Source organism: Polyodon spathula, chromosome 1 (genome assembly GCF_017654505.1).
Source record: "Polyodon spathula isolate WHYD16114869_AA chromosome 1, ASM1765450v1, whole genome shotgun sequence".
In the NCBI taxonomy this organism is placed as follows: domain Eukaryota; kingdom Metazoa; phylum Chordata; class Actinopteri; order Acipenseriformes; family Polyodontidae; genus Polyodon; species Polyodon spathula.
The window spans coordinates 52015098-52029013 of NC_054534.1; the positions used below are offsets into that span (position 1 = coordinate 52015098).

The following is a 13916-nucleotide window of genomic DNA, read 5'->3' on the forward strand; positions in this document are numbered from 1 at the left end:
AAGGGTTCCCCACCCTCACTGTCTCGCTCTGAACCTCCGTTCCGTTCTCTCCAACTGGTTCTCGGTCGTGGACCAGCGCTTCCGCGCTCTCGGCGCGTTTAAAAGGGCAGACCTGAGGAAATAGCAGAGCATTTTTTTATAGGGCTAGCAATCTCCCAAGACTCGCCTCTCAGCCATTCAGAGAGGACAAAAGTCCACACACCCACTTTTCCACCTCCCCGTGTCACTGCCATGACTCACAGGCGGTTGTTGGACGACTGCCGCCCTCTTCCTGCAGTACTGTGAACACACCAGCAGAGTCAGCACAGATCTCCCCCTGCTACATCCACATATCATCTAATGCTGGTTTACAATCTAGGGAAATTATTCCGGTTACCAGCATCGGTGTGAAAACAGCCTCATAAATTATTTGTCAGCTTCTCTTGAAGACTGCTATGCCTGAATAGGATAATGTCTTACAAAAAAACTCCAAAAAAAACACACACACCTGGAAGCCCCTCCCTCGAGTGCCAGTGCAGTGCAGTGTTTGGCTGTTCCTTGAATCCTTCCTCAGAAGTGGGAAATCAGTCTGCTTTCAATTCACAAATGCCATTTCATCTCGAAAAATGTTACTATAAATGGCAATGTTCAATGTAATGTTTATGGCAAATTAACAAAGTACAAAATATATGTTACAATCAAAGTTCCAGTCTTCAGGGACTGTTTTTTTCTCTGTGGAAGGATACATAATATATTACTTATTTTTCTGCTTAAAAAGCCAGTTTGTGTAATTATTTTTTGGGTGTGCGGCAAGACAATTCTTACAGCACTTCCTGGATGGGAAACTGTGACAAAGACAACTGTAGTGGGGACATCGGACCAGAAGAAACACAGTACTGCGAGATGAAATGATAAATGGATGCACTGCTGCGCCGTTTATTATTATAAAATAAAACAGGACAAAAGCAGGACACGGCACTCGTCGCCTAAACAAAAAGCCAAACAAAAATGAACTACGTAGACAAACACGGTGAGCTTCTATTTTTTTTAACGATTATTATTATTATTACTACCTCCGTCTCCACACCCGTTCTCCACTCACCGAACACACAACCCCGAGTGAGTGAAAACATGCTGCTTTTATGCAGCTGTACTGAGACTCAATTGCTAATCAATCATTCAATTGGAGGCGCGGCACAACTGCACATGAATTAATAAAGTGCAATTCCCCGTGCTCACATATTATTACGTTTTACTTGCACGTGAAGTGCTGTGCAATCCTTGTGCCTAAATACAAATATACATTTTAAACACTTGTGTTACACAGACCCGTTTATATCCCGTGCACCAATGACTATACACCAACCTTAACACACAACAGATAACACAAACACTGTGGCACTTTGCCACAGAAACACAGGTCTAGTTTTTCCCCCAGTCTTCCAGAGAGTCGTCCTGTATGTGAAGCATTTGGTAAAGATCAATAGTTGTACCTTTCTTTCTTTCACTGTGTATGGGATGTGTTGTGTAATTGTGGTAAATGAAGCCTCTTCATCTGGTTGAACCTTACGTAGCAAAGGTTCTTTGAAGTGAGGTTGTTCTTTGGTTGTTTCCTCCACAGTGATTTCATCATCATCTTCTTCATTGTCAGAATGACATTGAAATGCGTTCAAGTTCTGATTAGTAAGCAAGTTGACAAAGTTTGTGAACCCTTAAGGATTTTTACATATTTCAAACCTAAAATGTTATTAGATCTTAATTAATTAATTAATTAATTACTAATAATAAAGATAACCTGATTAAACAAATTACACAAAAACATGATACTTTTTCAACATTTATTTATCCACAAATGATTCCACATTCAATATCCACGTGTGAAAAAGTATGTGAACCTTTAGATTCAGTAACTGGTGCCACCCCCTTGAGCAGCAATGACTTCAAGTAAGCATTTCCTGTAACTGTTGATCAGCCCATTCTTCCTTACAGAACTGCTTTAACTTAGTGACGTTTGAGGGTTTCCTTGCACAGACAGCTCGCATCAGGTCCTGCCACAACATTTCGATGGGGTTTAGGTCCGTACTTTGACTAGGCCATTCTAAAACGCAGAATTTCTTCTTCTGCAGCCATTCTTTTGTAGATCTGCTTGTATGTTTAGGATCATTGTCTTGTTGCTTGACCCACTTTCGGTTCAGCTTCAGCTCATGGACGGATGGTCTGAAATTCTCCTCTAGAATCTTCTGATACAATGCAGAATTCATGGTTGTATCAATGATGGCAAGCCGTCCAGGCAAAGCAGCCCCAAACCATGACACTCCCACCACCATGCTTGACGGTTGGGATGAGGTTTCTTCTGTTTGAACGCAGTGTTTGGTTTTCGCCAAACATAACGTTTCTCATTGAAGCCAAAAAGTTCTACCTTTGATGTGTCTTCCAGAGAATATTGTTCCAGAAGTCTTATCGATCATCTATGTGCTCTTTGGCGAACTTCAGACTGGCAGCAATGTTCTTTTTAGAGAGCAGTGGTTTCCTCCTGGCTATCCTTCCATGAACACCATTCTTGTTCAGTATTTTTCTGATAGTTGAGTCATGAACACTCACATTAACCAAGGTGAAAGTGGCCTGCAGATCCTTGGATATTACTCTGGGGTTGTTTGTGACTTCCTTGATGATTTTCCGGTTTGTTCTTGGGCAGATTTTGGTAGGATGACCGCTCCTGGGTACTGTGTACTAGTGACTGTGGTCTTGAACTTTCTCAATTTGTAGACTATCTGTCTGACAGTGGATTGGTGGAGCCCCAAATCCTTAGAAATTATTTTGCAACCCTTTCTAGACTGATGAGCTCAATAACTGTTTTTCTGAGATCCTCCAAAGATTTGTTTTGATCGTGGCATGATGTGTTTTTGTGATCTTTATATAGGGTGGAGCCTCCCAAGCTCACCCCTGAATATCTGCCTAATTATTTAAACAGCTGGTTCTAATGATCCCCATAATTGAGCTGATAAAACCAGGGGTTCACTTACTTTTTCACATACCCTGAATCTTAATTACTCATTGTTTGTCTAATTTATAGATCATTTTGTTTCAAAAGACATGGAATTGGTTTTTATAAACCCTATTGGATATTTAAGATTAAGGAGGTTATCGTAGTAAAACTATGGAATTTTCATAATTATCATTGGGGTTCACAAACTTTTTCTCCAAAAGTGTATTACCAGTTGGTTCTTATTTTGGTGAGAGCCGAGTTCAAATCAGCATGAAGTTCATCATCTACTCTCATGTAATGGAAATCATGAAGCTCTGTATAAATCCAGTGACTGCTGTGAATAGTGCAGCTGGCAACAAGTGAAAGACCTCCTGACAGCATGGAGTCAAATGACAGGAGGAAAGTGACCCCATTGGGTCTGGCAAGTGTTAGCTACCCTGGTCAGCAGGATCCAGCTCTTTGTTTTCAAAGGTAAACAGGATGCTGGATACACCCGCCCAAGGCTTCTAAGAAATTAAAGAGAAAAGTACCTCTAGAGTCTGCGAGACCGGGGGCAGAAGATGACTCAACTTTGGATAACACGGTTAACAACTTAGGATGGAAACGGATATGAGAATGGAGAGTACTTCACAAAAGACTAGTTCAAGATCTGCAGTTAGCAAAGACATGGAACTCCAGGTTTGTGTTGGCGGCTGGAGCAAGGTGACAACGGTCAGGAGTTTGAAGATTCATCAAGGGAGAATTAAATACTTGAGGGAGAAGGGACAAGGGCCTCGCATTGATCAGTACTTCTTACGAAGTCAGTCAAGTCAGTCGAATGAAATCCAGCGACAGGAAGCAAACCACAGTTCGCAGGATATCAGCACCCCTGTCATAGACGTGCGGAGGACTTGCGTGGATACAACTAGTGATGAACCTAATGATCTTTGTGAACCCGGTCAGACGAACCAGCATAAGAGAGAAAAGAACCTCAATGGGCACAAGCCTGGAGTTAAATGGCCAAGAGTTTGTGAGAAAACTGCATGGGACACAGTAAACACGGATCTCTGTTTTACTGTGGAAATGTTAAATGGAACAGTTGAAAAGAAGCTGGATAAATTGGGGGACATCATCTACGCATATGGAAGCGAGAGGTTTGGAATTGAAAAAAGGAAGGAAAAAGTACAAACTATTCCTGGAAAGTCTAGACGGCAGCAGGAGATTCAACACTTAGTTAGAGAAAGAAGGCAGTTGAGGAAGCAATGGAAAAAAGCAGAACAAAGTCAGAAGGAGGGACTCAATCTGTTACAAAGGGTCATATAAGAGAAGCTTGCAACATTGCGCAGAGCTGAGTGCCTACGGAAACGCTACAAAAAGAAAGAGCATGCGAGAACTAACTTTTATAAAGATCCATTCAAATTTGTAAAGATTTTTCTCATCTTCACCAGTGAGAAAAATGGCACACTAAAATCACCTAAGTTTGAGCTAGAGAGATATTTGGAGGAAACACATACAGATTCAAAAAGGCAGGAGCCTATGTCAATTCCTTCAGATATCCACCCTATCAATCCACCCGAATACCAAATGGAGGACTGTGCACCTAAGTGGAAAGAAGTGAGCACGCTGTGAAAAAAACAAGGGCATCATCATCTCCAGGGCCTAATGGAGTTCCATACAGAGTGTACAACAGTGCTTCTGGAGTTCTACAAATCCTGTGGAAATTGATGAAAGTGGCATGGGAAAAACAGGTTGTACCAAGAATGTGGCGCCGAGCAGGTGGAGTCTTTATACCAAAAGTAAAAGATTCTACAAGCACTGGTCAGTTTCGTCCTTTTTCCCTATTAAACGTAGAAGGCAAGATTTTCTTCAGCATTATTGCTGAGATTGTCAACCTGTCTACTAAAGAACTGCTTCATTGACACTTGAGTACAAAAAGCAGGTATTCCAGGTTTCCCAGGATGCTTAGAACACATCAACGTAATCTGTCAACAAATTCAATCAGCAATAAAGGAGAGGAAGGAGCTCCATGTTGCATTCCTGGATTTGGCTAATGCATATGGTTCAGTGCCACGTGGGCAGCATTTGATTTTTTCATCGTACCAATGACAATAACTAATTTAGTGAAAGCTACTTTGGAGATTTGCAATTTAGTTTTTCAACTTCAAAATTCAGCACTACATGGCAATGCCTAGAAGTTGGAATAATGGCAGGATGCACCATTTCTCCACTGGCTTTTACCATGGCAATAGAAGTAATTATAATGGGTATCAAAATGGGTAGCGGGAGGAGAGCGCTTGGCTTCTGGATTGCGACTACCACCAATTTGAGCAGACAAGACAACAATGACTAAACAGTAGCCTGCACTAACCGGTTATTGGGCAAATTAACCAATAACATTGAATGGGCATGAATGCAATTCAAGTCCACTAACTCAACGAGTATCTCTATAATTAAAGGTAAAGTAGGAGATAAAAGGTTCTACATTAATGGTGAGGCTGATCCCTGGAGCCAGCATTATACTTCAGCAATCAACACCAGACAGAAGGATATCTACAGCTTCAGATGGAAAACAACTCATATGGATGGAGATGGATCACATTAGTTTACTGCAAAGCTACGTATCAGCATCTACTCTCATGTAATGGAAATCCACTAAGATATACACTGTATAGGCCTATTCTCAAAACGGCACGGCTAAATATTTAAAAGTTAATATTCAAAATAAGTAGAAAACTATTACTATTACTTATTCATTTATTTTTTATTTTTTTATCAAAAGCCACCTTCATCTACCTAACATAGCCTATATTATATAACAAATGTGTCAGTTTAATTTATTTTTTTAACCAACGGTGGATAATGCTTTTGTTGGGCTCACGTATCAGATGGTGTCTGGAATAATCCAAATGCAATTAAAACACCAGGTGGAGGTGTGAAATATATTTATAACTTTTCTTATGCAATTACTTAAATAGTGATTGTTATAACATGCGTCTCAGGTGCCTTATGGAAAAGTGAAAGAGCAGCACGCTGCGCCGGCATGGTGTACTGTAATGGAATCACGGATAAAAAGTTCTGCTAGGAGAGAATAGTGAGTAGCTGGCGAGTGCAGCGACCGGGGGAATTTAAGCGTGAGCAAAGCTGCTGGCATCAGTAAATCAGCTCATTTTTTGCTGTTTAATCTATTTGTTATTGTAAACAAGTAAAACCGGTGGTGTAGTGGTAAATAAAAAAAGTGGGTAAACGCCCGTTTGGTGGAGTTAAACAAATAGATTGAACAGATAAACATGAACAGATACACTGTTATTGTCCGTCAGCCATCAAGACCCTCCCCAAATACAGTTATTTTCATTCTCAAGTCCTGTTCACATGAAAAATCACAGACCCGACGCGCTTTACAAGAACAATTCTGTGAGCATCCCTTTGCGCTACTAGGACCATGCTTGACTGTAGGGATGGTGTTGACGGGGAGATCTGTTGTGTTGGGTCTGTGCCAAACGTAATGCTTGGCATTTAGACCAGAAAGTTCCAATTTGGTCTCGTCTGACCACAACACCTTTTGCCACATTTTTGCAGGATCACTCAGGTGCTTTATTGCAAACTCCATGCTGGCTTTGAGAGGGCTTATTTTTTGTAACGGCTTCCTTCTTGCCACCCTGCCATACAGGCTGCTTTTGTGAAGTGTTCTGGATATTGGTGACTGATGCACATTTTCTCCCATCTCAGCCATTGAACACTGTAGCTTTTTCAAAGATGTCGTTGGCCTCACAGTGGCATTTCTCACTAGTTTCCTCCTTGCCCGGCTGCTCAATTTGGAGGGACGGCCTGATCTAGGCAGTGTCTGGATGGTACAATGCAAGTCAAAAACAGTCCAGAGTGTGGGAAGGTTTTTACCTTGTTTGCTATTAACAAGGTGAAATGCTCTGGGTGTGGGGTTGTTCTGTCTTACAACAACACTTCAGGAATGACCCTGAACAGTATGCTATGACAGTGGTAGAGCTACACATTCAGCATACAATGAACTAGGTAAGTTGCATTTAAATTCAAATAATCACTGCTGGGTGTTGTTGGTGAAAATGGGAAACGTTACACAACCTAATTCAAGCTATATTTGTATGTATGTATGTATGTATGTATGTATGTATGTATGTATGTATGTAGGTATTATTATTATTATTATTATTATTATTATTATTATTATTATTATTATTATTATTATTATTATTATTATTGTTTTGCCAAGCATTATAATAATTGAGATTTTGATAAATAATCAGCTATTGGTGTTGCACCTTCATTTCTTCAATTTTCTAGACTTACAGGTCATACAATACAGATAAGTGACTAAATAATCAAAACAGTGCATAGGAAAACAATAAATCAAATCAAGTGATAATTAGGAGCAAACAGTTATAATTAAGAGCAATGTCTCTTATACTTAAGATATATTGCAACAAAAACAAATAGAAATGCAAAGTTTAAATAAGTATGAGAGCAGTTAAGAGGTACACATGAAGAGCAACACCAGTTGTGACAACAGAGGGATGCTGTTTGGAAATACAAGGTTCTGGGGATGAAAAAGTATGGCAAGAGATAGCTGCTCGAGTTAACACGGTTGGCACTGTATGGGAAAGTCCCTGTGTGTATTTTGTGTTATATGTGTGTGTTAATGTTGGTGTATAGTCATTGGTACACAGGATATAAACGGGTCTGTGTAACACGAGTGTTTAAAATGTATATTTGTATTTAGGCAGGTTGATTGCACAGCACTTCACGTGCAAGTAAAATGTAATAATATGTGAGCATGGGGAATTGCACTTTATTAATTCATGTGCAGTTGTACAGCGACTCCAATTGAATGATTGATTAGCAATCGAGTCTCGGTACAGCTGCATAAAAGCTGCATGTTTTCACCCACTTGGGGTTGTGTGTTCGGTGAGTGGAGAACAGGATTGGAAACGGCGGTAATAATACAAATAATAACGTAAAGTAAAATAGAAGCTCACCGTGTTTGTCTGTGTAGTCCGTTTTGTTTGTCTGTTTGTTTTGGCGAAAGTGCCGAATCCTGTGTTTTTTGTTTGTTACAATCTTTTTATTTACTGTTCTGTTCACTCATTAAATGCTGAGCAAAACCAATCACTCAGCGCCACCCAACTCCACCTCTCTGTTTGTTTATGTCCTGGTTCCTGTTTCTGGTCTGACGTCCCCCCACTCCAGCCGACTTTGTGACAGTTACAAATAATAAACTACTTAAATTATATAATCATTGGATAATTAAACATAGATGTTTTTCTCTATTATTACTATTGGCTTAAATACATATTCCCAAACACATATATGCTAGGCAATGATACCGTTAAAATTGGTAAACAACACAATGAGTGATTTTTTTATGGTAAATGCCATTTATGCATCACCCAATGAAATACTGTTATGTTAAACACTATTACTAACAAAATAAAGGAGACGATAAGCTTTATGCATATGGGCCAAAGTCTGGACTCTTCAATGTGTTTCTTATTTGGCACATAGTGTTTTGAAAGGAAAAACAAAATGATTCACATAAATGAAAAGTACCTTCTTGACCGTGTCTAACATTGAACGTCCTCCTTGCCATGGTTTGGAATTCTTCCGGATACAACTCAGGCTTGCCATGCTGTGCCATTTCCGATCCTCCAGCTTTTTATGGAAGGCATTAGCCAACAGCAGCACTGTGTCATAGATGTATCGGTTTGTAATCTAAAAGGATATAAGTAAAAAAGAAAGAGAATTAAATCAAACTTACTTGTATGTATAATTCCCATATTTGTCTGTCCTTAGTGAGAGCACATGTATGTCAATATATTGTATCTGAGCTTTTGATCGATTGCAAAGTTGTTGTTTTTTTAATTGTTTCTTCTGAAATAAAAGGAATAAGAGCAACAGAATCTTTCAAAACTGAAAATAAACTGTAAGGACTATTTTTTTAACATAACATGTTGAGCACGTCTGGCCTCGTTAGAGGTCTTGTGCTGGATGTCAAGGAGTGTTTAGGTCAGAAATGAGATGCTTGCAGAGCTGTGAGGGGACGCTTTCCTGGCTCTGTTGGTACCATGCCTGTCTCTAGCTCGTGTCAATGTCCCTTACCCTTTATGAGCACTAAGTTCACAAACAAAATGCAAAACAAAAATATAAAAACAAACTGATTTTAATCTTGCTTTCCAAATTGGGCCTAGAATGTAAATGTAAGGGTTCGAATGCAGGTCAAGTTATTTGTACTACAGTAGTTTTTTTTAGTAAACTTTGCATACAAGAAAAGAAAGTGAAACAATAAAAAAAAAAAAAAAATCCATTGTCATGAAAATTGTTTCCTGTTTTGCAGTCAGTTGAATACAGAATAGCCTAGCAAGACAAGTACTGTTGACAGCATTGCTTACATGACCACAAAAAAGATCTGGTAGTAACAACACGCTGTGTATAATACACAAGACTGAGCAATCATTGCATGTAAAATGAGTACCTCCTTGTATACTACTGTGGCAGGGCAAAAGCTCTGCCAGTATAAGGTGGGGGAGGGGGGAGTTGGAGGGTATTGGGTTGGCAGGGAGTGGGTTAAATTGATGTGATGTGATGATTAATTAGGCTCACAGTCACAGGTGTGTAAAAAGGGTAATCACAGGTGTTCATTTTAATGCCGGTGGATGTTTGTGTTACTATGTTGCTGTCCTGTTTGTATGTCTGAGTTTTTGTATAGACCTTTTGTTTTGGCCCTTGTGTCTTTTTATTTGTTAATGTTTTTGTTTCGTCCACTGACTTGTTTATTAAATGTGTGCGGTAACGTTTCACAGCATTGTTCTTGTCTCCGAGTCTCCCTTCCTGGTAGAAACAGCCTTGCCAGTGATGCTACCCTGTCAAAACCACCCAATCAAAAACACTATAGTATACTATACAAAATGCTTTAATCCTGTAGACTGGTACACTCTGACAATGAAGCTATCCAATTAATATCCATATCTTCATAATTCAAAGCCAAAACAGAAAATTGGCCAAATCTCCAAAAAATAATTTCTTGATCATATTTCTTCAAGTATGTAAGAAATGTAAAATATGATTATTCATATTATTCACAGTATTACAGTCAGCACTTTAAAACATGAAGGATTGCATGTAGGAATTATGCACAGTACAAATTAAATTTTAAATAAAGGTAACATAAGCTCTGCATGACGACACTCTTTCACACATCACTGTGATAGTTCTTCATTCCTGCATTTATTCTACAGTTAAACAATCCTTCAAGCTAGGCCAAACAAGGTGAAATCAGCTTTTCAGAAAATTTGTGAAAATATTTCAGAAGGTATCAACCTCCCTCTAGCCTCTACCTCCAGTGCAGTTATATCATCAGCTTCATAATCAAAACATGTCTTTTAGGAAGAAAGCTATAACATTTTACCCACATAATCCAATTTAATCATCAGCATGCTACAGTATCTGAATGAATGTTATGTGTTATGTTGAACACAATGAGACAAGTTTAACCCCTTTGCAGCTTCCATTGGCTATGTTCGATTCCCCTAATGATCTTTGGGTAGCCACCATCTGCCATGTTTGATTTTGCCCTATGCGTCCCCTTCTTAGCTGTGTAACTACAGAATTCCATCATTAAACTGCCGTTTTTTTTGTTCAGCCTAATAAAAAGTTCCTATTTGTATTTTCTATCTTATGTTGACATTTTAATTTCCATTGTTTACTATTTTACCATGTGGAGGTTAGTTATGTTATGTATAATAACTATTGATTAAATAATGAATGTTAAAAAATGTTTTACCCAAGGGTACCTAGAGGTAACATAATTGATTTTTAAAAAGTGCTCTTGTTGAGAAAATACCTCCAAAAGATAGAATATAATAATTAAAAAAAAAAAAAAAAAAAAACTTATGTCTTTAATTTTTACATATTTTATGTTTTGTAAGGGTGAAAATGTAATATGAGTGTTCTGGCAAAGGTTTGGAAATAAATAAAAAATATATACTTTTTTTTCACTCTACTGTCTCAAATATGTTTTTTTTTTTATAGCACTTTAAAGAAATGTAGTAAAAAATGCTTGGCTGTGTAGTGACACCTATGTCAAAAATACTTGACTATAAGGGAACATTGTTGCTGTCTGCTTGTTATTTGTGCTATAAAATGTGTTTCTTTCAAAACTTCATATTTGAGACCTATACAATGAATAGATGTCCATGGAGGAAACATGTTATGTTAGCTTCAATTACTCCCTAGTGGCCTCAGCACTGTTTGCCGGTGGGGGTGTGAGTTTATAGCCATTATTACTTAAGCAATAGAACCCAAAGAGGGCTTTCCTGTCTGGGAAGAACCACCTCATGCAGTTAAATGTCCCGTCCCAAAGGCGATGGTATTTAACATAATGAGACGGGGCTTACTCATATGAGGATTTTATTACTATTAGAAAATTGAAGCTTTAAAAAAAAACAAACATTTCTAGTTTTTCTGTTTGTTTTTTTCATGAATTTAAGCAGCACTATATTTTGTTGCTAATGAATATTTATATATTTATGTATTTATTTGCATTTTTATACAGTAGTATCTCAAGCACTGTACAGTACATAGTAGAAAATCAAACCACAACACATTTGTAAAACATAGTACACACCTAACACAATCATACCATTTAAATGATTGGTATATATTTATTGCAAAAAACAATGTTAATGCATCAGTTAGGGTTGAACTCGCCACAAAAGCAAGGAATTGTGGCGTTGGGGTTTTTAACCATAACACGCCATTCCCACCCCCACACAAGCAGCCAAAGGAACCAGACAACACGAGCAACTACAGACTGTCGTCATCAGGTAAGGCATAGAACATACAAGTCATTCCAGATGACACAAGAGACATCCATCATCATGGTCCACAAGTGCTGTAGCCATGGATACACATGTACACTTTAATTTTGGCTGGAAAGTCTTTAAGCTTGCTCCTCCTACCCACCCGGGTAGTATCCTCCTTGGCACATGACTGTGACGTCAGATCTTACACGCTGGAACCAAGAATCGGTGAGCCATGTGCCAAGGGAGGTCGGTGGGTTGTTTGATGTGCATCATATACTACTCCTAGAACTATGGTTACATGTGAGTAACCCTCATTTCTAGGGACATGGATAAGGTACACTATCCACACCTATGGCATACTTCTAGCAGTTCTCTGGGAGGTGGGGTAACGGTGCACATCCCCTATTTAGGAAAAAGAGACTGCAGAACCAAGGCTGCAAGAAAAGCATGCCAGCATTACTCAAGATCAATATGGTAATGGGAGGTACAGGTGTGTGGTGACTTCCAGGTAGCAGCCCTGCAGATTTCTGGATAGGAATGTCCCTGGAAGCAGCCCTTGAAGCAACAGTATATCTGGTGGAATGAGCCTTATGGTTATTTGAATGCTTTGAAATGTTATAAAACAGTAACAGTGCATTGAGACATGCCATCTACTTTCTTACTTGCATTGAGATCAAAAGTGCATGCAAATATAGTTCTATTTTTGTAAAGTTCATAGGGTTCTGCAGCCTGAAGTGGGTGTGTATGTGTTAAAGGGTACATGTGTAACTATGGCTACAGCACCCGTGGACCATGATGATGGATGTCTCATGTGTTATCTGGAAAGAGTTGCATGTTCTATGTCTTACCTGATGACAGCAGTCTGCAGTTGCCTGTATTGCCTGGTTCCTTTGACTGCTTGTGTTGGGGTGGGAATGGCGTGTTAAAAACCCCAACGCCACAGTTCCTTGATTTGATGAGTTTAATCCTGGTGCATTAACGCAGTTTTCTGAAATGAACTTCCTTGCTTTTTGAGGAGACTTTTTATTTTCATTACAAACTACACCACTTCTGTGGAGGTGTTCCATACATGACTGCTGCATTTTACCACATTATATTAGACATGCTAATGGAAAGAGTGCAAACTCAGTATTTCTAGCAAAATAGTAAAACAATGTTGATCGTTTGTATCTACATAGTTTTTTTTTTAATCTATGATGCTTAATTGTAAGATAGGAAATCAAGTGCCTCAAGATGGAATCTCACTAGACAATATAATTGACTTAACGTAGTAGCTCTTTATGTCAGTTTAAACAGGTTTTAATGGACAAGACATAAGGTTCATTTCACAAGGTCTCAAAATGCCTCTTAGGATTTGTCCATAAATACATAATTATCATCTATTAATTAAACATGTATAATGCAGTCTTCATTAACAGTAAAAACATAAATGTAAATAATTATTTTTACAATTGAGAACAATAATTTAACATATTGCTCATTCTTCACTGAAGTTCAGACTTTAAGCAATTCTATTAAATGTAATGTTAAACTGAAGTTACAAAGTATTTCTACCACAGTAGGAGTTAGACTGCAGCTACAATGATTATTTCAGTCTAGTGTTAATCTGATATCATTATATTGCAGGTTACTGTTAAACTGCAGTTGCAGTGTGTTTTTACAGTTTTTTTGGTGTTAATCTGCAGCTACAAAGTGATTCTATTAGATGTAATCTTAAACAGCACTTACAATGCAATTCTGCATCTCTGTTGAAAATGTCACAAAAATGTTGTCTATTAAAAGAGGGCAACTTGCATTTTTTTTTTGTTATAAAAGACACACACTGCTGAGGTACCATTGTTGCTAACAGAAAAACTATTCTGTTCTTTAACACTTTTCTAATATGAGACCATTTTTAAATGTAAAGGATTTAAGTGACGAAAAGAATGAAAAAACACAGGCTTACAAATAAAGAGAGACAATCAACCATTTTAATCTGGAATTTTAATTCCTGAAACATGTAACGGTAACAAACCTGCTAATCAAATTATACAGTGCCTACAGAAAGTTTACACCCCCTTTCAAAATTTTAACTTTTTTTTGCCTTATAGCTTGGAATTTCATTTATCTAAACATCCTACCCCACAACTTCCAAGTGAAAAAAA

General features: G+C 38.3%; 1 protein-coding gene across 1 annotated transcript in view; it reads right to left on the reverse strand.

The window, feature by feature from the left end:
* LOC121319581 (glutamate receptor ionotropic, delta-2-like) overlaps positions 1–13916 on the reverse strand; it is a 603766-nt gene that overhangs the window by 198538 nt on the left and 391312 nt on the right. Inside the window, exon 7 of the mRNA XM_041257164.1 lies at positions 8522–8683. Coding sequence (XP_041113098.1) covers positions 8522–8683 — 162 coding nt within the window. The remainder of the gene's footprint in view (positions 1–8521; positions 8684–13916) is intronic.